The 24,496-nt window shown below is 37.8% G+C and overlaps 1 protein-coding gene across 1 annotated transcript in view; it reads left to right on the top strand.

Annotated features, from left to right (window-relative positions):
* Positions 1 to 24,496, top strand: part of AR (androgen receptor) — a 224,647-nt gene that overhangs the window by 111,428 nt on the left and 88,723 nt on the right. Inside the window, exon 2 of the mRNA XM_055563642.1 lies at positions 21,997 to 22,148. Within this exon, the coding sequence (XP_055419617.1) occupies positions 21,997 to 22,148 (152 nt within the window). The remainder of the gene's footprint in view (positions 1 to 21,996; positions 22,149 to 24,496) is intronic.

Below are 24,496 nucleotides of genomic sequence, written 5' to 3'. Positions count from 1 at the left end.
AGGAAACAACCAAATTAAACATAGGTAAAAGACCTGAATAGGCACTCTTCCAAAGAAGAAATACAGATGACCAATAGGTACATAAAAAGATTCTCAAGTTGTTAATCATTAAAACAACAATGAAATAGCCTCACACTTGTCAGAAAAGCCATCAACTAAAAGTCTGCAAATGACAAATGTTGGAGAGGATGTGGAGAAAGGGAAACCGTGTATACTGTTGGTAGGAATGTACCATCGTGCAGCCCCTACGGAAACAGTGTGGAATTTCCTCAAAAAGCTAAAAATAGAAATACCATACGATTCAGAAATTCCACTCTTGGATATATATCCAGAAAAAAAATGAAAGCAGATATTTGAAAAGAGTCATGCATCTCAGTGTTCATAGCATCACTGTTTACAATAGCTCAAACATGGGAGCAACCTAAGTGCCCATCAGTAGACGACTGGATAAATGAGGTGATACATACACACACACACACACACACAATTGAAATTCTGCCATTTAAAGCATCCTGCATGGACCTAGAGCATATCATGCTTATCGAAATAAGTCAGAAAAAGGAAGACAAATACTACAAGATATCACTTGTATGTGGAATCTAAAACATAAGATAAGTGAATGTATATGCCTAACAGAAACAGACTCACAGATACAGAAAGCAGATGTGTGTTTATCCAATATGGGAGGGACAAATGAGTAGTATGGGATTAAGTAATATAAACTATAATGTTTGGTAGATGAGCAACAAAGATATACTGCAAAACACAGCAAATTATAGCCTTACCTTGTAACAACCTATGACAGAGTATAATTTTCAAAAATACTAAATCACTATGCTGTGTACCTGAAAATAATATGATATTGTAAATCAACTATACTTCAGTTTAAAAAAAAACCTACAAATCACTATTGAAATAAGTTTAAGATTTAAATCAGTTTAATATTCCATGTTTATTGATCTGAAGATTTAATGTTTTATTTTACTTTTTGTTAAAAATAGTTAATGTAGTTTCAAGTTTATTTGTCATTACAAATGATTTGACATTTGTATATATTGTGAAATGATTACTATGATGTTTAGTAACCATCTGTCCCCATTAAAATTATTAAAATATTGTTGACAAAATTATTTATGTTATATATTATATCCTTGTGACTTATCATATTACTGGAGGTTTGGATCCTTTAAACCCCTTCACCTATCCTTCCATCCCCCAACATCCTTTAATCTGGAAACCACCCATTTCTTCTCTTTATAAGTCGCTTTTTGTTTTGTTTTTATCGTTTTTTTATATTCCATACACATAGTCTAAACAGAATTTGTCTTTCTCTATCTGACTTATTTCACATAGCATAATACCCTCTAGATCCATTTATGTTGTCAGAAATGGTAAAATTTTATATTTTTAATGGCCAAGTAGTATTCCACTATATATGTGTCTACCATATGTTCTTTCTCCATTCATCTATCAGTGGGTACTTAGATTACTTACATATCTTAACTATAGTAAATAATGTTGCAATGAATATAGGGGTACATATAACTTTGAATTAGTGTTTCTATTTTCTTCAGATAAATGCTCAGAAGTAGAACTGCTGGATCATGTGGTAGTTCTGTTTTTAGTTTATTGAGGACCTTCCTACTGTTTTGCATAGTGGCTGCACCAATTTACATTCCAACCAAGAGTGCATGAGGGATCTTTTTCCTCCACATCCTTGTCAACATTGTTTTTTGTTGTCTTTTTGATGATAGCCATCCTAACAGATGAGTTTCCAAGGTGGCACTACTAATAAAAGACCTGCCTGCCAATGCAGGAGACATAAGAGACGTGGGTTCAGAAAGATCCCCTAGAGGAGGGTATGGCAACCCACTTCAGTATTCTTACTTGGAGAATCACATGGCCGGAGGAGCCTGGGTAACAAAGGTTAACATAGAGTAACAAAGAATCAGACACTGAAGTGACTTAGCACACATGCATTCTAATAAATATGAAGTGATATCTCATGATTTTGATTTGCATTTCCCTGATTAGTGATGCTGAGAATCTTTCCTGTGACTGTTGGCAATCTGTCTTCTCTAGAAAATTGTCTACTCAAGTCTTCTGCCGATTTTTAATTTTTTTTTTTTTATGTTGAGTTTATGAGTTCTTTACGTATTTTGGACATTAATGCCTTGTCAGATATATCATCTGCAAATATTTTCTTTCACTCAATAGGCTGCATTGTCATTTTTTTTTATAGTTTCAGACACTGTGCAAAAACACCTTAGTTTGATGCAGTAACATTTGTTCCCAGTTGTTTATTTTTGCTTTTATTTCTCATACCTGAAGAGACATATAAAAAATCAAGGAGCACACTGCCTGTCTTCATCTAAGATTTTATGATATCACATCTTAAATTTAAGTTTTTAAGTTTTGAGTTTACTTTTGTATATCATGTTAGAATGTTGCAATTTGATTCTTTTGCATGTGGTATCCAGTTTTCCCAACACCATTTATTGAAGAGGCTATCTTTTTCCTATTGTATATTCTTGCTTCTTTTGTCTCCATTAATAGACAATAGAAATATGGGTTTATTTGTGGGCTACTGATTCTGTTCCATTGATCCAATACCATACTATTTTAATTACTGTAACTTTATAGCATAGTTTAAAATTACAAAGCATGATATCTACAGCTTTGTTCTTATTTCCCAAGACAGTTTTTGCTATTTAGGGTCTTTTGTGTCTCCATACAAATCTTAGAATTATATTTTCTAGTTCTCTGCAAAATGCCATTAGTATTTTGGTAGGGATTGTGTTGAAATTTTATATTGCCTTGAGAGAATGGTCATTTTAACAATATTAATTCTTCCAATTCTTAAGCATGGTATATCTTTCCATTTGTTTGTGTTGACTTCAGTTTATCTCATCAGTGTCTTTTAGATTTCAGTGTACGGATCTTTCATCCTTGGTTGAAATTTTTCTGTTTTATTCTGTATAATTTTATTGCAGATGGGTGTTTTTTTTTTCACTATTTCTCTTTCAGATATTTATTAACTTATAGAAATACAGCAGATTTCTGTTTTTTATCCTGCCACTTAATGAATTTGTTGTTAGTTGTAAGGGTTTTTTGTGGTATCTTTAGGATTTTCTATATATAGTATCATGCTATCTGCAAACACTGACTGCTTTATTTCCTGCCTTCCAATTTGAAGTGTGTTTTTTTTTTTTAAACTCAGTTTTCTTATCTGATTGCATTGGTTAGAATTACCAATACAATGTTAAATGAAAGGGAAAAGAGTGGGCATCCTAGTTTTGCCCCTAATCTTAGAGGAAATGATTTTCCCTTTTCACCATTTTTCAATAATGGCCCTTATTATGTTGAGGTATGTTCCCCTTAGATCCACTTTTTGAGAGTTTTTGTTTGTTTGTTTGTTTGTTTTTAATCAAAAGTGTATGTTGAATTTTTGTCAAAAGCTCTCTATATCTTTTGAGATTATCATAAGATTTTTTCTTTGGTTTCTAAAGTGGTGTATCACAGTGATTGGTTTGCAGATATTGAACCATCCTGTATCTTGGCATAAATCTCACTTGATCTTCATTTTCTGGCCATGTGGCATGGCTTATGGGATTTTATTTCCCTGTGTTTGTGCTAGGTTGTCTCAGTTGTGTCTGACTCTTTGTGATCCTATAGACTGTAGCCCACCAGGCTCCTCCTTCCATGAGATTCTTCAGGCAAGAATACTGCAGTGGGTTGCCATGCCCTCCTTCAGCAGATCTTCCTGACCCAGTGATTGAACCTGCATCTCTTATGTCTCCTGCATTAGCAGGCGAGTTCTTTACCACTAGTGCCCCCTGGGAAGCCCTGAGTTCCCTGACCACAGGTCAAACCCAGGCCTTCAGCAGTCCTCAGGGCACAGAGTCCTAACCACTGGACTGCCAAGGAATTTTCTCACTTGATCACTATGTGTGGTCCTTTCAAGGTATTATTGCATTTGATTTGCTAATATTTTATTGAGTATTCTTGTATTTATGTTCATCTGTGATATTGGCAAGTAATTTTCTTCTTTTATATATTTGTCTGGTTTTGGTATCCAGATGATGTTATCCTCATACAATAAGTTTGGAAGCATTTCTTGCTCATTTATTATTCAGAAGGGTAGATGTTAAATCTTCTTCAGCTGTTTTGAAGAATTTACCTGTGAAGCTGTCTGGTCCTGCACTTTTCTTTCTTTGGATTCTTTTAAATTATGGATTCAATTTTATTATTGTTAATTGATCTCTTCATAGTACCTATTTCTTCACGATTTAATCTTGGGAGGCTCCATATTTCTAAAAACCTATCCATTTTTTCTACATTGTTCATTTTATTGTTATATTAGTATATGTAGCAATCTTTTATTATCCTTTGTATTTTTGAACTGTCACTTGTAACTTTAATTTATGATTTTATTTATGTGGGCCTTTTCTTGATGAATCTGGCTAAAGGTTTATCGATTTTAGTTATTTTCCTTTTCAAAGAGCCATTTCTTTATTTTATCAAGGTGGCGTTTCTTTGTTTCATTGTTATTTTCTATTGCTTTTTATCTCGATTTTGTTTACTTCTGTTTTATTCATTATTTGTTTCCTTCTACTTACTTCGGGTTTTGTTCATTCTTTCTTTTTTTGGGAATTTAGGTATAAATTTGGGGTTGTTTGATACTTTTTTCTTTTTCTTTTATTCTTTTTTTGAAGTAGGTTTCTATAGCTATCTCTACAAAAATTTAAAAGTTCCTCTACAAAATGCTTTTGTTGCATCCCGTTTATCTTGGATCACTGTGTTTTCATTTTCATTTGTCTTAAGTATTTTTTATTTACTCTTTGATTTCTTCAGTGATCTATTGTTTGTTTAGTAGCATGTTTTTAGCCTCCAGGTGTTTGTATTTTTTCCTTTTTTTCTTCTTGTAGTTGACTTCTAGCTTCATTCTGTTGTGGTCAGAAAAGATTTCAGTCTTCTTAATTTATTGAGCCTTGTTTTGTCACCTAGCATGTGATCATTCCTGCAGAATCTTCCATGTGCCCTTAAAAAGAAAGTGCATTTTACTGCTTGTGGATGAAATGTTCTATATAGATCTGTTAAGTTCATCTAATCAAATGTGTCAAGTCCCAGGTTTCCATATTTATTTTCTGTCCAAATGATATTCTCATTGATATACATGGGGTGCCAAGGTCTTCTACTATTATTCTGTTACTGTCAAAATTTCCCTTTATGTTTGTTACTATTTGCATTATGTATTTAGGTGCTCCTATGTTGGGCACTTATATATTTACTATTGTATTTTACTGTTCAATTAATCCCTTTATCATTACTTAATGCCCTTAGTAATCTTTTTTATATCTTTAATATCTATTTTGTTTGATACAAGTATTGGTACTTTAGCTTTATTTTTATTTCATTTACACAGAATACCTTTTTATATCCCTTCACGTTTAGTCCATGTGTGTCTTTCAGTCTGAAGTGAGACTTTCATAGGCAGTATATATATCAGTCTCACTTTTTTTTAACCCATTTACCCACTCTATGTCTTTTGATTGGAGCATGTAGTCTATTTACATTTAAAGTAACTATTGACTCATTACCCTTTTGTTAATTGTTTTTGGTAGGTTTTTCATGTTTTATCTTCTTCCTCTCTCTTTCTATTTAATTTGATTTGATGACTTTCTTTAGCATTGTTTAGGTTTCTTTCTTTTTTCTGTGTATGTACCTATTATAGAATTTTGGTCATCATGATATATATGTGTATACATATGTGTGTGTGTGTGTATCTTATTTGAAATTGATGATCTCCTAAGTTTGAATTTATTCTAACAACCCTGTATTTTATTTCCCCAAAAAACATTTATTGTTTTCACATCATATTTTGCATCTTGCTTTGGGTGTGTGTTGATTAACTACTTATTACAGATGAGCATGGATGATTTTACTACTTTTGTCATTTTTCCTATTTTTTATGTGGTTAATCTATTATCTTCATTATATGTTTGCCTATACTAATGAAATTTTTCATACTTTTCATATTTCTAGTTATGTTCTTTTCTTATACTGTAAATTTAGAGGTAGTAAACTCTTATTGATAGCTTTTTTTGGCAGTGAAACTCTATCTCTCCTTTAAATCTTAATGATAACCTTGTCAGTGAGAGTATTCTTGGTTGTATGCTTTTCCCTTTCATCACTTTTAATACATATTCCTATTCCCTTACACCTGCAAAGATTGAGATGAAAAGTCAATTAATAGTCTTGTGAATCTTTCTAATAGTTTTTTGTTGTTGTTGTTGTTGTTGTTTTGTTTTTGTTTTTTTTTTTTTTGCTCTTGCTGCTTTCAAGATTATCCTTAAGTGTTGCCGTTTCATTTCTGTGTCTTATTCTGAGCATCAGTTCAGATGCTCAGTCATGTCTTACTTGTTATGAGCCCATGGACTACAGCTTGCCAGGATTCCCTGTCCATCAGCAACACCCAAAGCTTGCTCAAACTCATGTCCATTGAGTCGGTAAGGCCGTCAAACCATCTTATGCTCTGTTGTCCCCTTTTCCTCCTGCCTTCAATCTTTCCCAGCATCACAGTCTTTTCCAATGAGAAAATTCTTTGCATCAGGAGGCAAAAGTATTGGAGTTTCAGCGTCAGTATCAGTCATTCCAATGAATATTCAGGACTGATTTAGGATGGACCAGTTTGATCTCCGTGCAGTCCAAGGGACTCTCAAGAGTCTTCTCCAACATCACAGTTCAAAAGCATCAGTTCTTCAGTGCTCAGCTTTCTTTCGGAGAGGGCAATGGCACCCCACTCCAGTACTCTTGCCTGGAAAATCCCATGGATGGAGGAGCCTGGTAGGCTGCAGTCTATGGGGTCTCTAAGAGTCGGACATGACTGAGCAACTTCACTTTCACTTTTCACTTTCATGAATTGGAGAAGGAAATGGCAACACACTCCAGTGTTCTTGCCTGGAGAATCCCAGGGACAGAGGAGCCTGGTGGGCTGCTGTCTACAAGGTGGCACAGGGTCGGACACGACTGAAGTGACTTAGCAGCAGCAGCAGCAGCAGCAGCTTTCTTTATGGTCCAACTCTCACATCCATAGATGACTACTGGGAAAAAAACATAGCTTTGACTAGATGGCCCTTTGTTGGAAAAGTAATGTCTCTGCTTTTTATGTGCTGTCTAGGTTGGTTATAGCTTTTATTCCAAGGAGCAAGTGTCTTTTAATTTCATGGCTGCATTCACCATCTGCAGTGGTTTGGGAGCCTAAGAAAATAAAGTCTGTCATTGTTTCCCCATCAATTTGCCATGAAGTGATGGGACCAGATGCCCTGAATGTTTTTGAATGTTGAGTTTTAAGACAGCTTTTTCACTCTTATTTAACGTTCCTCAAGAGGATCTTTATTTCTTCACCTTCTGCCATAAGGGTGGTGTCATCTGCATAACTGAGGTATTGATTGTTCTCCTGGCAAACTTGCTCCCAGCTTGTGCTTCATCCAGCCCAACGTGTATCATGATGTACTCTGCCTTTAAGTTAAATGAGCAGGGTGACAATATACAGCATTGATGTACTCCTTTCCCAATATGGAACCAGTCTGTTGTTCCATGTCTTTTTCTAACTGTTGTTTCTTAACCTACATATAGATTTCTTAGTAGGCACATAATGTGATCTGATATTCTCATCTCTTGAAGAATTTTCCACAGTTTGTTGTGATCCACACAAAGGCTTTGCTGTAGTCAACAAAGCAAAAGTAGATATATTTCTGGAACTCTCTTGCTTTTTTCTGTGATCTAGCAGATGTTGGCAATTTGATCTCTGGTTCCTCTGTCTTTTCTAAATCCAGCTTGAACATCTGGAAATTCATGGTTCATGTACTGTTGAAGCCTGGCTTGGAGACTTTTGAGCATTGCTTTGCTAGTGTGTGAGATGAGTGCAACTGTGTGGTAGTTTGAACATTCTTTGGCATTGTCTTTCTTTGAGATTGGAATGAAAACTGATCTTTTCCGGTCCTGTGGCCACTGCTGAATTTCCCAAATTTTCTGGCATATTGAATGCAGCATTTTAACAGTATCATCTTTTAGAATTTGAAATAGTTCAGCTGAAAATTCCATCACCTCCACTAGCTTTGTTTGTAGTGATGCTTCCTAAGGCCCACTTGACTTCAGACTCCAGGATGTCTGGCTGTAGGTGAGTGTTCACACCATTTTGGTTATCTGGGTCATGAAGATCTTTTTTGTATAGTTTTTTGTGTATTCCTGCCACCTCTTCTTAATATCTTCTGCTTCTCTTAGGTCCATACCATTTCTGTCCTTTATTGTACCCATCTCTGCATGAAATATTCCCTTGGTATCTCTAATTTTCTTGAAAACATCTCTAGTCTTTCCATTCTCTTCTTTTCCTCTATTTCTTTGCATTAATCACTGAAGAAGGCTTTCTTATCTCTCCTTGCTATCCTTGGAACTCTGCATTCAAGTGGGTATATCTTTCCTTTTCTCCTTTGCCTTTAGCTTCTCTTCTTTTCTCAGCTATTTGTAAGGCCTCCTCTAACAACCATTTTACCTTTATGCATTCTTTTTCTTGGGGATGGTCTTGATAAGTCTCCTCTGCAATGTCCTGAACCTCCATCCATAGTTATTCTGGTACTCTGTCTATCAGATCTGATCCCTTGAATCTATTTGTCACTTCCACTGTATAATAGTAAGGGATTTGATTTAGGTCATACCTGAATGGTCTAGTGGTTTTCCCTACTTTCTTCAGTTTAAGTCTGAATTTGGCAATAAGGAGTTCATGATCTGAGCCACATTTAGCTCCTGGTCTTGTTTTTGCTGACTGTATAGAGCTTCTCCATCTTTGGCTGTAAAGAATATAATCAATCTGCTTTTGGTATTGGTCATATGATATTGGTATTGGTATTGGTATTGGTCACACTTCCGTGTGTAGAGTCATCTCTTGTGTTTTTGGAAGAGGGTGTTTGCTATAACCAATGTCTTCTCTTGGCAAAACTCTGTTGGTCTTTACCATGCTTCATTTTGTACTCCAAGGCCAAATTTGCCTGTTACTCCAGGTATCTCTTGACTTCCTACTTTTGCATTCTGTCCCCTATGGTGAAAAGGGCATATTTTTTCAGTGTTAATTCTAGAGGTTCTTATTGGTCTTTATAGAACCATTTAACTTCAGCTTATTCAGCATTAGTGGTTGGGGCATAGACTTGGATTACTCTGATATTGAATGTTTTGCCTTGGAAACCAATAGAGATCATTCTGTCATTTTTGAGATTGCACCCAAGTACTGCATTTTGAACTCTTTTGTTGACTATGAGGGCTACTGCATTTCTTCTAAGGGATTCTTGCCCACAGTAGTATATATAATGTTCATCTGAATTAAATTCACCGATTCAAGTCCATTTTAGTTCACTGATTCCTAAAATATCAATGCTCACTTTTGCCATCTCCTGTTTGACCACTTCCAATTTACCTTGATTCATGGATATAACATTTCAGATTCCTATGCGATATTGTTCTTTACAGCATCGGACTTTACTTCCATCACCTGGATCTTTTAACATTGATTTGTTTGAGGCTTTTTGTGTTTTCTGGACCTTAGTGTCCTCTTCCTTTCCCTAGTTAGGGAAGTTTTCAGCTTTTTTTCTTCAAATAAGCTATATGCCCATTTATCTTTGTCTTCTCTTTCTGGAATCCCTATAATGTGATTGGTTGTATGCTTTATGTTTTTCCATACATATTTTAAACTTTTCTCATTTAGATATTTAAATTTAAATTAATTTTCTTAATCTTCAGCCTGGATGATTTTCACTAGTTTATATTCCAGTTTGGTGATTCATTCCTTTCTACCACCTAATCAATGGTTGATTCCTTCTAATCTATGTTTTTAGTTGTATTCTTCAGCTTTGTTTGATTTGTCTCTATATTTTATATATCTTTTGAAAAATTCTGTTTAACCATTCTTTTCCCAAGTTCATCAAGCACCTTTATTATCATTAACTTGAACTCTTTTTTGGATATATTGTTTATCTCCATTTCATTTAGTTCATTATCTGAGGTTTTGTCTTGTTCCTTCATTTGGAATATATTCTGTCTCCTCATTTTACCTAATTTTCTGTTTTTATTCTGCTTATTAGGCAGATCAGTTATTGTGTTTCACAGTCTTAGTGAAGTGATCTAATATAGAGAATGTTCTATGAGACCCAGAAGCACTTCCCCTCTGTTCATCAGAGAAATATGTTCTGATGGTGCACCCTTATATATGTGTGTGCCCTTCTGTTGTGACAAGGCTAACTACTGTGGGAATGCTTGTAGGTGTGGTTGATTTCTAGCTTGATTGGCTGCCAGGCCTTCCTTTGTGCAGTGGCTGCCAGCATGATGGTGGGTGGGGCTATATCCTGACTCAGCTGGCATTCTGTCCAAAGGCTTCCCAGGGCTAGTGCCAACCCCTGATAGGCAGAGCTTGGCCCTGGTATGGCTGGCTTCACATCCTGTGAGGTTCCAAGCCTGGTACCAGCTTGTGGATGGGGAAGACTGAGGCTTGGTGCAGCTTGTTCTGTGGCCCCAAGAGTCTTGGTGCTGGTGCTGACTGACTGGTGTGTGGAGTTGGGTTCTGTTGTGAGAATATTTAGCATTGTTAAGATGGTAATACTTTCTATGGATTCAAGGCATGTTTCTCAAAAATCCCAACTGTCTTCTCAGCAATGATGTAAGCTGCTTTGCCTCCAGAATATTATGGAATCTTCATAGCAGTCTTGTGAGTTTCGTATTTCTTTATACATTTTGCACATGAAGAAATTTAAGCAAAATTATTTGTTCAGTCACTTATTATAAAATGGCAAAGATGACCATGAAAACCACATGTTCTACCTGTTTACTTTCCCACTTCAACAAAAGGCATCACTAAAGAGAATTTGAGAGATATAACATAAGCTCATGTAATACTTTTAAAAGAAACCATGACTGTTTTCTTGAACAGATATTCATCAAATTTCAAATCTCAGGCTTTCAGGGGGAAAGAGGCTTACTACTGAAATATCCATTATACCCTCAAAAAAGTAGGTTCAAGCCATCTGTGAAGAGAAAATAACTTTGAACGCTTTGATTTTTATCTTAGAAATTCATGTAAAGTTTTCATTATATTCCACAATGTCATTAATAAAAACATTTTAATTACTCCACATGAGGAAAAATATGATGCTCTGTAAAGATATTTGGTGATTTCCTAAATCTTTTCTTATTTGAAAAGTACTGCTGCTGCTAAGTCGCTTCAGTCGTGTCCGACTCTGTGCGACCCCATAGACGACAGCCCACCAGGCTCCCCCGTCCCTGGGATTCTCCAGGCAAGAACACTGGAGTGGGTTGCCATTTCCTTCTCCAATGCATGAAAGTGAAAAGTGAAAGTGAAGTCGCTCAGTCGTGTCCGACTCGTAGCGACCCCATGGACTGCAGCCTACCAGGCTCCTGCGTCCACGGGATTTTCCAAGCAAGAGTACTGGAGTGGGGTGCCATTGCCTTCTCCTTGAAAAGTACAGAGGTATGTATAAAAATGATACAGTTTCACATATATAGCCTTTTGCTCTTCTTTCTCCATCTGTATTTGCTGTTCCTTAAAAACACTGTATTGGATTTCCCTGGTGGCTCAGATGGAAAATAATCTGCCAGCAATGCAGGAGACCCAGATTCAATCCCTGGGTTGGGAAGATCCCCTGGAGATTGGAATGGCAACCCGCTCCAGTATTCTTGCCTGGAGAATTCCATGGACAGAGGATCCTGGCAGGCTACAGTCCATGGGGTCTCAAAGAGTCAATCATGATTGAGCTAGACTAACACTTTCACTAAAAACACTGTATAGCCAAGAACAATGGTCCTTTTTATTTTAAGACTATAAGAGATTTCATTTTCTATGGCACAACACAAGGTAATGACACCCTAGACTTACAACACAGCCACCATGTGACAGGCATAGAGGGAAGGGGTTAACATTTGTTATTCAATATAAGTCTCACAAAAGCCCTAAGAGTAGAAAATATCCTCACTTTTTAGATAAGGCAAGTTGATCTCAGAGAGCCTAACTACTAGGCCCAAGGTTCAGTGGTGGAAGCAAGGTTTTAACCCAGGTCTGGCTTGCTCAAAAGCCCTACTGATTTTACAGTCTCTCCCAAACAGGGAAAACTGGTCTGTGACTTTTACATTTCATCCTGGTTCCATAGTCATTGAGGATCTTTTCTTACATTAGTCAGACTCCTTAAGGTATCTAAAGTATCCTCAAATCTGAGAGACAAAGAGAAAGAAAGAGATAGAGAAAGACAGAGAGATAGAGAAGGAGTGAGAAAGAGACAAAGGGAGAGAGACACAGGGAGGGAGAGAGAGACTGAGATTATAACTGGGTGCTAAGGGTTTCTGAGCCCAACTTTCTCATGGTTGAGCTGGTGTTTGTAGGCCTATAACTTTCTAGTAATCCACTTTCATTTAATTAATTGTGAAACCACTGGAGAAAAGCAAGTCATGTTCTTGTTTGAAAAATTTCCATTTTATGTGGCAGGGCTTTTGTTTCAGACTTCATAAAACTGAATGCTGAGCATTGGGATAATAAGTGAGCACATAACCTAGGGGAGGTGGGAAAAAACACAATGTTGTGTGCAAATTCTGCACTTACATATTCTCAAAGGAAACCTCTGCTGTGCTTCCAGTTAGAGTTATTTAGGGATGTGTTAGAAATTTCAGAGGTTGTTCTTTTAGTCTTTTATTTTTTTAATTGTGTTATGTTATAGCTAAACAAAGGAATACATGTAACATTCAAGTTACTTATATAGTATGATAATAAAACAACATTCATGAACCCCAATTAAGTAATGAGAACATTAACATTTTTATTTTCCCCAACCTAACCCTTGGACCTAGAATGATGCCTAATATGTAGCGGGTGCTTAATACATGTTTTTTACTGAATGCATAAATCAGTTTGTACCTCCCTTCATTATATAATTACCCCCTCAGGGATAACCACTATGCTATATTTGGGGTTTATTACTCCCTGGCATTTTTATGTTTTTCACATATATATTCCCAAATTACATATTGTTTGCTTCTACTTCTTTTTAAACTTTATCCAATTGAGTCATATTGTATATAGGCTATTATGTTATGTTTTTTTCCTGCAACATTAGTTTGTGAAAATTCAACTGTTTGTAGATGTATTCTGTTCCTTGTCATTGCTGAATTGTATTTCATTGAATGAATATGATATAATTTATTCATTCTTTCTCCTGTATCATTTCTGCTTTTATAAACAAAGCTGCAATGTCCATTTCTGCACATACTTCCTGGTACAAACATGCATGAGTTTCTCTAGAATACAAACATGGGAGAAGCACTGCAATCGGAATTTTCATTTCCAGTGCCAGAAGATCAGTCCATGAGACAGAATGGCAGTATTCTCTTTGTCAGTGTTAGTGGGAATTCTGTCCAAATAATTTTGCCAGAGAGAGGAGGTAGAAGGTTGGCAAATACTGGCATGGTAAGGTCATATCTCAGGCCTCTAGCCAAAGTGGGTTGTAATTAGGAAAAACTCAAATTGTAAAATTGCCTTCATTATTTCTCCTACTCTTCCACATCCTTTACAGGTTTTTTTTGTTGTTGTTGTTGTTGTTGTTTTTTTTTTTACATTTTAAATTTATTTAATTTTAATTGAAGGGGAATTGTTTTACAATATTGTGTTGGTTTCTACCACACTTCAACCTGAATCAGCCATCAGTTCAGTTCAGTCACACAGTCATGTCCAACTCTTCACGAGCACATGGACTGCAGCGTGCTAGGCTTCCCTGTCCATCACAAACTTCCAGAGCTTGCTCAAATTCATGTCCATCGAGTTGGTGATGCCATCCAACCATCTTATCCTCTGTAATCCCATTCTCCTCCTGCCTTCAATCTTTCCCAGCACTGGGGCCTTTTCCAATGAATCAGTTCTTCGCATCAGGTGCCCAAAGTATTGGAGTTTCAGCTTCAGCATAAGTCCTTCCAATGAATATTCAGGACTGATTTCCTTTAAAATTGACTGGTTTGATCTCCTTGCAGTCCAAGGGACTCTCAAGAGTCTTCTCCAACACCACAATTCAAAAGCATCAGTTCTTCAGCACTCAGCTTTCTTTATAGTCTAAATCTCATTTCCATACATGACTACTGGAAAAACAATAGCTTTAACTAGACAGACCTTTGTTGGCAGAATGCTTTTTAATATGCTGTCTAGGTTGGTCTCATAGCTTTTCTTCCAAGGAGCAAGCATCTTTTAATTGCATGGTTGCAGTCACAATCTGCAGTGATTTTGGAGCCCAAGAAAATAGTCTGTCACTGTTTCCACTGTTTCCCCATCTATCTGCCATGAAGCAATGGGACCAGATGCCATGATCTTTGTTTTTTGAATGTTGAATTTTAAGCCAGCTTTTTCACTCTCCTCTTTCAATTTCACCAAGAGGCTCTTTAGTTCTTCTTCGCTTTCTGCCATAAGCATAATACACATACAGATCTGTGTATTTGAGGTTATTGACATTTCTCTTGGCAATCTCTATTCCAACTTGTGCTTCATCCAGCCCAGTATTTCGCATGATGTACTTTGCATATGTTAAATAAGCAGTGTGACAATATACAGCCTTGATGTACTCCTTTGCCAGTGTGGAACCAGTCTGTTGTCCCATGTCCAGTTCTAACTGTTGCTTCTTGACCTGCATAGAGATTTCTCAGGAGGCAGGTAAAGTGGTCTGATATTCCCCTCTTTAAGAATTTTCCAGAGTTTGTTGTGATCCACACAGTCAAAGGCTTTGAAGTAGTCAATAAAGCAGAAGTAGAAGTTTTTCTAGAACTCTGTTGCTTTTTCTATGATCCAACAGATGTTGACAATTTGATCTCTGGTTCCTCTGCCTTTTCTAAAACCAGCTTGAACATCTGGAAGTTCACGATTCACATACTGCTGAAGCTTGGCTTGGAGAATTTTGAGCATTACTTTACTAGCGTGAGAGATGAGTGCAATTGTGCAGTAGGTTGAACATTCTTTGGAACTGTTTTTCTTTGGGATCGCAATGAAAACTGACCTTTTCCAGTCCTGTGGCCACTGCTGAGTTTTCCAAATTTGCTGGCATATTCAGTGCAGCACTTTCACAGCATCATCTTTAGGATTTGAAATAGCTCAACTGGAATTCCATCATCTCCTCTAGCTTTGTTTGTAGTGATGCTTCTTAAGGCCCACTTGACTTTGCACTCCAGAATGTCTGGCTCTAGGTGAGTGATGACACCATCATGGTTATCTGGGTCATGAAGATCTTTTTTGCATAGTTTTAGGTATACGTATGTCCCCTTCTGGAGAAGGCAATGGCACCCCACTCCAGTACTCTTGCCTGGAAAATCTCATGGACCGAGGAGCCTGGTAGGCTGCAGTCCATGGGGTCGCTACGAGTCAGACACGACTGAGTGACTTCACTTTCACTCTTCACTTTCATGCATTGGAGAAGGAAATGGCAACCCACTCCAGTGTTCTTGCCTGGAGAATCCCAGGGACGGGGGAGCCTGGTGGGCTGTCGTCTATGGGGTCGCACAGAGTTGGACACTACTGAAGTGACTTAGCAGCAGCAGCAGCATGTCCCCTTCTTCTTCAACCTTCCTCTCACCTCCTACCACCATCCCACCCTTCTAGATTGTTACAGAGCTCCGGGTTGAGTTCCCTGAGTCATACAGTAAATTCCCATTGGCTATCTATTTCACATATGGCAGTGTACATGTTTCCATGTTACTCTTTCCATACAATGCACCCTCTCCTTCCTCCCCACTCCCCTTGTCTGTAAGTCTGTACTCTGTGTCTGCATTTCTATTGCTGCCATGCAAACAGGTTCATCAGTACCAACTTTCTAGATTCCATATATATGTGTTAATATATTATACTTGTTTTTCTCTTTCTGTCTTACTTCACTCTATATAATAGGCTCTAGATTCTTCCACCACCTTAGAATTGAATCAAATGTGTTCCTTTTTATGGATGAGCAATATTCAACTGTATATATGTACCACAGCTTCTTTATCCACAGTTATTTTTATGTGAGGTGTGTTTCATTATATTCATAACTTATAAATAAAGTGTTAGTTGCTCAGTTATGTCCAATTGTTTGCGACTCTATGGACTGTAGCCCTATAGGCATCTCTGTCCATGGAATTCTCCAAGCAAGACTACTGGAATGGGTAACCATTTCTGTCTCCAGAGGATCTTCCTGACTCAGGAGTCAAACTTGGGTCTCCCGCATTCTTGACAGATTCTTTACTGTCTGAGACACCAGGGAAGCCCCAATAAATAAAATGATGATTTTTTTCAGACTTGGAGTATTGACTATAAACCAGATTAGATTCTTTTAAACAACTTGTATTTAAAATTTTAATATGGATGAAATTTTCTATTTTTAAAGTCTCTAAAAGGACCACTTATTTACTCTATGCAGGCTCCCTTTTGTTTATCTAATATTTACTTTTCAGTCATATAATAATAGCTACTGTCATTATTCTATATGTACAAAAATAAATATATGCATATATGTATACTCAGTTCAGTTCAATTCAGTCACTCAGTCGTGTCCAACTCTTTGCAACCCCATGAATCGCAGCACGCCAGGCCTCCCTGTCCATCACCAACTCCCGGAGTTCACTCAGACTCACGTCCATCGAGTCCGTGATGCCATCCAGCCATCTTATCCTCTGTCGTCCCCTTCTCCTCTTGCCCCCAATCCCTCCCAGCATCAGAGTCTTTTCCAATGAGTCAACTCTTCACATGAGGTGGCCAAAGTACTGGAATTTCAGCTTTAGCATCATTCCTTCCAAAGAAATCCCAGGGCTGATCTCCTTCAGAATGGACTGGTTGGGTCTCCTTGTAGTCCAAGGGACTCTCAAGAGTCTTCTCCAACACCACAGTTCAAAAGCATCAGTTCTTCTGTGATCAGCTTTCTTCACAGTCCAACTCTCACATCCATACATGACCACTGGAAAAACCATAGCCTTGACTAGACGGACATTTGTTGGCAAAGTAATGTCTCTGCTTTTGAATATGCTATCTAGGTTGGTCATAACTTTCCTTCCAAGGAGTAAGCATCTTTTAATTTCATGGCTCCAGTCACCATCTGCAGTGATTTTGGAGCCCCCCAAAATAAAATCTGACACTGTTTCCACTGTTTCCCCATCTATTTCCCATGAAGTGATGGGACCAGATGCCATGATCTTCGTTTTCTGAATGTTGAGCTTTAAGCCAACTTTTTCACTCTCCACTTTCACCTTCATCAAGAGCCTTTTTAGTTCCTCTTCACTTTTTGCCATAAGGGTGATGTCATCTGCATATCTGAGGTTACTGATATTTCTCCCAGCAATCTTGATTCCAGCTTGTGCTTCTTCTAGCCCAGCGTTTCTCATGATGTACTCTGCATATAAGTTAAATAAGTAGGGTTACAATGTACAGCCTTGACATACCCCTTTTCCTATTTGGAACCAGTCTGTTGTTCCATGTCCAGTTCTAACTGTTGCTTCCTGACCTGCATACAGGTTTCTCAAGAGGCAGGTCAGGTGGTCTGGTATTCCCATCTTTTTCAGAATTTTCCATAGTTTATTGTGATCCACACATTCAAAGGCTTTGGCATAGTCAATAAAGCAGAAATAGATGTTTTTCTGGAACTCTCTTGCTTTTTCCATGATCCAGCAGATATTGGCAATTTGATCTCTGGTTCCTCTGCCTTTTCTAAATCCAGCTTGAACATCTGGAAGTTCACGGTTCATGTATTGCTGAAGCCTGGCTTGGAGAATTTTGAGCATTACTTTACTAGTGTGTGAGATGAGTGCAATTGTGTGGTAGTTTGAGCATTCTTTGGCATTACCTTTCTTTGGGATCGGAATGAAAACTGACCTTTTCCAGTCCTGTGGCCACTGCTGAGTTTTCCAAATTTGCTGGCATATTGAAAGCAGCACTTTCTCAGAATCATCTTTCAGGATTTGAAATAGCTCGACTGGAATTCAGTCACCTCCACTAGCTTTGTTCATAGTGATGCTTTCTAAGGCCCACTTTACTTCACATTCCAGGATATCTGGCTCTAGGTGAGTGATCACACCATCGTGATTATCTGGGTCGTGAAGAACTTTTTGTACAGTTCTTCTGTGTATTCTTGCCACCTCTTCTTAATATCTTCTGCTTCTGTTAGGTCCATACCATTTCTGTCCTTTATCGAGCCCATCTTTGCATGAAATGTTCCCTTGGTATCTCTCATTTTCTTGAAGAGATCTCTAGTCTTTCCCATTATGTTGTTTTCCTCAATTTCTTTGCATTGATCACTGAGAAAGGCTTTCTTTTCTCTTCTTGCTATTCTTTGGAACTCTGCATTCAGATGCTTATATCTTTCCTTTTCTCCTTTGCTTTTCCCTTCTCTTCTTTTCACAGCTATTTGTAAGGCCTCCTCAGACAGCCATTTCGCTTTTTTGCATTTCTTTTCCATGGGGATGGTCTTGATCCCTGTCTCTTGTACAATGTCACGAACCTCAGTCTATAGTTCATCAGGCACTCTATCAGACACATTTATATATGTATATATTTTATTTATCTAATATTTACTTTTCATTCATATAATAATAACTACAGTCTTTTTATATATGTAAATATCAGTTCAGTTGCTCAATATAAATACATATATGTATATACATATATGCATATATTTATACTTTTCAACTTGGACAAACTCTGGGAGATGGTGAGGGACAGGGAAGTCTGGCGTGCTGCAATCCATGGAATCACAAAGAGTTGGCCACGAATTGGTGACTGATCAACAACAACAACATACCTTTCAAAAAGCATTTCTATCTTTGAGGTGCTTTCTCATCTGTAGCAGTACACACTTTGCTTTATTATATCATCTACTATGTTATTATACAGTTCTTTGCTTCCTGTCTTTCTCCTGTAGTAGATAGTAAGTTGCTTAGAGGCAAAGTTCATATCTTGATCATTAGTATCTTCCCAACCCCTAGACCTGTACCTGGTCCATAGGAGTTGAGTTGAACCTATCACCTAATTTAGACCTTCAATTTCATAATATGGTTAGTCATTGGTTACAAATCTACATTTTGCAGTTGGACTTACCTAGGATGATAACCTGGCATTTCGCTTACAAGAACAGTGATCTTGAACAAGTTTACTGAGTTTTCCTGAGCAGCAGCTTCCACTCTTATAATATAGGGATGATACAAAACTACCTGGCACAGTTGTTGGGAAGATTAAATGAGATGATATATATGAAATGGCCTGGCACATAAAGTGCCTTAATACTACATGTCCTTCTGATTTTATTTGAACTGTTTTTATTAGTTATAGAAGTCATGAAATGTAAGATGATGAATAATAAATTAATTTTTTTAAATGACAATTTTTACCCAAGGAAATGACATTTTTAGCCAAAGGAATGATGTTCTCAGCTTTTGGCTCATTCATATCTGGGAACTGAGCTCTTTTCCTGTGGAACTCTTGGCCCTCCTATTCTTATTTTGGTGGATAGACTCCTGCTGGCTTGGGATGAATTATGAGGGAAAAGATAGGCCACCATAATCAGCTGCTGGGTTTGCATATCAGCAGAAGTTTCTGAGTGTTTTCTGTTGTATTTTGGCTGTGAATAAAGGCTAATATTTGTCTCTTAGAGATAAAGTGCTTGTCAAGTGTAGCCTGAGTGAAAGCCTTCTTTGCTTTTGCCCTGCCAAGGTTTCTCACTTAGGGTTGGGAGGAGCATAACATTTCATGCTTTTTTGGGGATTATGATGGCTGTGCTGAGTATCATAACCAAAGAGTCATGGGTAGAAAGTGAAGGTGATTACTGAGAAGACAATAGGATAATGGACGCTGTGTTAGATTTGGAGTCAGAGATTCCTGTACTTGATTTCAAAAAGTTTTGTGCTTCTCCACTCTCAGTATGAATTTCTTTATTTGATATAATAATAATAATAATAAATGTTTCACAGTGGTGTTTTGAGGAGTTGAAATCATGCAACACAGCAAACAGGCTGTCATTAGAGCTTATTTTCCTTCCTTCTTGCCTTAGTAAGAAAGAAGTACTCATAAAAATGGTGAATAACTCTAGGTCCATCCACATTACTACAGATGAACCAATTTTGTTCCTTTTATGGCTAATATTCCACTATGTATATGTATCACAAGTTCTTTATCCACTCATCTGTTGATGGACATTTAGGTTGCTTCTATGTCCTGGGTATTGTAAATAGTGCTGCAGTAAACATTGGGGGTACATGTGTGTTTTTGAATTATGGTTTTCTCAGGGTATATGCCCAATAGTGGGATTGCTGGGTCATATGGCAACTATAGTTTTTTAAGGAACCTCAATACTCTTCTCCACAGTGGTTGTATCAATTTACATTCACACCAACAGTGGAAGAGTGTTTTTGTTTTCTCCACACTTTCCTCAGCCTTTATTGTCATACAGAGTGGAATGAATCAGAAAGAGAAAAACAAATATATATTAATGAACATGTATAGAATCTACAAAGATGGTACAAATGAATCTGTTTGCAGGGTAGGAATAGAGATGTAAACATAGAAAATGGACATGTGGATACAGTGGGGTAAGGGAGGGTTGGATGGATTGGGAGAGTAGATTGATATGTATACACTACTATATGTAAAATAGATAGCTAGTGGGAAGCTGCTGTATAGCACAGGGAGCTCAGCATGGTACTCTGTGAGAACTTAGAGAAAGTGGGATGTGGGGGAGGGAGGTTCAAGAGGGAAGGGATATATGTATTCATATAGCTGATTTACTTTGTTGTACAGCATAAACTAAAACCATATTATAAATCAGTTATACTCCAATAAATAAGTAAAAGCACAAAAAGTAAATAAAATAGTGGTTGCATTCTTGTGGATAAGAGAATAGGCAGTTGTCACGTACCTGTAGCAGATTAACCCAGGAAACCACTTATGTTTTGTTTAATGATTAGACATAAGACAGGAGAGAAAAAAGTTTACCTTTGAGTAGTATGAACCATGTTCCCTTTATTTAAACTTGAATTTATTACTGTGGGAGACTAAGATCTATCTTTCCATTAAGGTTTTAGGATTGGATTTCTGGCCCTCTCTTTCAGGCCACCTGGAAGGACACAGGCAGAGATCCTCTTGGAGATAGACAGTTAACTAGGTGACCTTTGAAACTGTTAAACCAAAGAACATGAGTATTCTAATAGCTAAGTGTTTAGAGGGTTGCCTGAAAGATTTCCAGCATCACTGTGTATTACTTAACTGCTACTTTATGTTATAGAATGGGAATGGGGAAATGTCCATGTTATCTAGATAGACTCCTAAGGAAAGAAAAGGAATGGAAAAAAAAAAAAAAAAGACTAGCATGAAAATACTAATTGTAATTCCTCACGTCTGTATTCATTACAAGAGCTTTTTATCCTTTTGGCTTATTTATACTTCTGCTCACACAAGTCGGTCAGTAGGCTGGGTAATATTATTCCTACTTACAGATGAGAGTAAGGCTCAGAGAACTAAAACAAAGCACATCAAACTGCTTTGATGCTTAGTCTGGTATCGCCATAGGTCTCCCTTTGGATAACTAAGGTTTTAGGACTGAGTTCATACCTTTTAATTACTCTGAAATTGTTTCATGACCACCACCTTAAGTTAGAAATGTTTACCTCAGGTTTCTGCCTTCATCCATCCCTCATGCAGACATAGCCCAAGGGACTGGCTGATTTCAGAAAACTTCTCAAATCCTTTCATAGGATCCAGAATGACTCTGTCCACATGATAGAAACCCTACAAAAATAATCCCTAGGAGAAGTCCAAGGAAAATTCAGCTTCACACTGACTCTGTTAAGCAATAAATAATAATTTACACATGCAGTTTAATCCTGAAGATTCAGACTTCTACCTTCCTGTTTCTGCCAACTACTGACATGTATTTCATTATTCCTCTTGGGTCTTTTCAGTTTGGAGACCACCAGGGACCATGTTCTGCCCATCGACTATTACTTTCCACCCCAGAAGACATGCCTGATTTGTGGGGATGAAGCTTCTGGCTGTCACTATGGAGCTCTCACTTGTGGAAGCTGCAAAGTCTTTTTTAAAAGAGCCGCTGAAGGTAAAGGATCTTGGACACTCACTTTTCTCTCCCTTTCTCTCCTAAAAAGAGACACCAGTCTATCAGGACTCAGGATTTTTTGATCTCTGGGATAAAGTCACTGGCAGTGTTGGTTCAAAGAAACTAAGAGCCTTAAAAAGTCAATTTTCATACTTGTTGGACCCCTGTCTTTGGCAGCGTTGTTATTACAGGCAATGAAGTTGGTCCCAGCTGGTTCTTGGAGCTTTGTGGGTCCTAGGAACAAAAGAAAAAATTAATGATTTGAAAAGATTTAATTTCCTCCTTTCTTGTGTTCCATTCTCCTGCCTAGTGAGGGAAAAAATGTCCTTATTAGAGAGGTTAGAAGTGGAGAAATCCAGACTAAGTCCCCAGCCTGTACTCTGTGGTGAATACAAGACTATTCCTTAGTGAAGGCTTCCTGGCCTCAACCCCAGAAAGGAAGTGTTCTCACTGTTCAGCAGACCATCAGTCTATGCACCTGCTCCCTCCTGCTGCTGCCTCCTTGGGGCCTTTTTGCATTAATAGGTCCTAGGTAGATAAGTATCCAAAGTGATAAGAAACTTTTATTCTCTCCTTCAGACCCTGTCCAATAGCCCATAACCCTAAGCTAAGTTGTATCTTATATTTGGCTAAGTGTCCTCAAAAACCAGCTCCTTAGTATTATTTAGTTTAAAATAATTAATATCTGCTTAGCCCCAAGAGGTGCTCAGGCTACATCTTACAGCAGGAAGACCTCCTACACTTCCAGACCTCCTATTATGCTATTGCCTCCTTCCTTCCCAATCTCCCTAGGCTTAAGCCTCCTACCCATCCACTTCACTCCCCATCCTGTACTAAGTATTCCTTCTTGAAAGGACACTAATTAACAGCTTCTAGACAGAGATGCTCTGCTCTGGGAGCAGACTCAGTTGCTAAACACCAGTATCTACTCCTGCCTCCACTTTTCACAAAGGAAGTACTTCCTGCCAAGACCCTTTTCTTCCTTCTCACTGGCCTAGAAATTTTAAGTCAGAACTGAAAGAGACAGCCTTTCCTTATATAAAGCTATAATCCCTGAGGACAGTCTTAAAGTGGCAGGTATATTGGCCACACCTTTCAGCAGGAATGTGGTGACACCCATCAGAGGACAGCAGAAGCACCACAGTGTTCTTGGCAACTAGAGAAAAATTAGAAAGTGTGTGCTCTTTAACTGGTCTCCCTATTGATAGCTAACTGGAATGATGATTATCTTTTCACCATTTTGGCCAGGTGAAAGGAATACCTATAAAATGGAAACCTATTTTGTTTTCTTCTAGTTCCCCAGGCAATAAGAAGACAGATACCGTTCAGCATTAAAGAAAGCATGCTGCACGTTCCACCCATAACCCTGAGTGGCACATTGCACTGCTTAAACTGAGCAATATGAGGTCCAGTGCCCCAGTGCCCAGGCATAGGCAGTTTGGAAAGAGACAGAGATCAGTGTCTTCATTCCTTAAGAGTACTCACAAAAGGATGGTTGTCAGAAAAGGAAATGAGGAGTAGCACCAAAGACTTCAGATCACCCCAACATCTCCAGTGAGAATCTGCCGCTTCCCCATACCTTGGCTTCAGTTAGGCCCTATCTATAGAGCAGAAAATGAACCATAGCACCCATCTAAAGCAATGTGTTAGTAAGCCCAAGCACCACAGTAATAGCAACTATATCCAATGGGAAAAGAGTTCAAGAAAGTAAGCGAAAAGCAAATTCAATAGTTAGATAGATTAGATTGTATTTGATGCTGCCTCTGGGTTTTAAAAATCTGGGTCACGATATTGTTGTTTTTGGAAAACTGTGGAAATGATCAACTATACTGTGAAAGGGAAGATTTTGCTGTCATAACATATTCCACATGGGAGCTTTCTACAGAAATTAGGGCTGAAGGAGAGAGGCAGGCAGAAGGGCAGCTGGCAGGGCTGCCTGGGAGGAGCTCTGCTATTATGTGGATCTTGGAATATTTGAGAACAAGGAAGCTGGGAGAGGGGTAATCACTCAAATTGCCGAGCATTTGGAAATCTAGCAAGGTCTCAAAATTCTTCAGACCCTAGAATCACTTGTTAGAGGAACTTGGTAATATTTTCTTTGAGAAAATGAGCCTCTGCGAGCTCATGGAGCCAAATGATCTAAATTCCTTGAAATATTAAAATCTCCAGTGGGTTCTTGACAAAACTATGGAGCCCATTGGTTCCTTTGGAATGTGAACCCCAGCTTCCAGTCCTGAGCCCTTTGAGGGACAGGAGAAAGTGATTTAAAAAACATGAAACAAAGCAAAAAGAAAAAAATGTATTGGTGTTTTCTTTTACCTTTAAAGTTTGGTGGCTGCAGTTTACTA

The sequence above is a fragment of the Bubalus kerabau genome, chromosome X, assembly GCF_029407905.1.
Source record: "Bubalus kerabau isolate K-KA32 ecotype Philippines breed swamp buffalo chromosome X, PCC_UOA_SB_1v2, whole genome shotgun sequence".
In the NCBI taxonomy this organism is placed as follows: Eukaryota; Metazoa; Chordata; class Mammalia; order Artiodactyla; family Bovidae; genus Bubalus; species Bubalus kerabau.
Note: the sequence above shows the minus strand (reverse complement) of the source record. Positions and strands in the feature narration are given on the sequence as shown.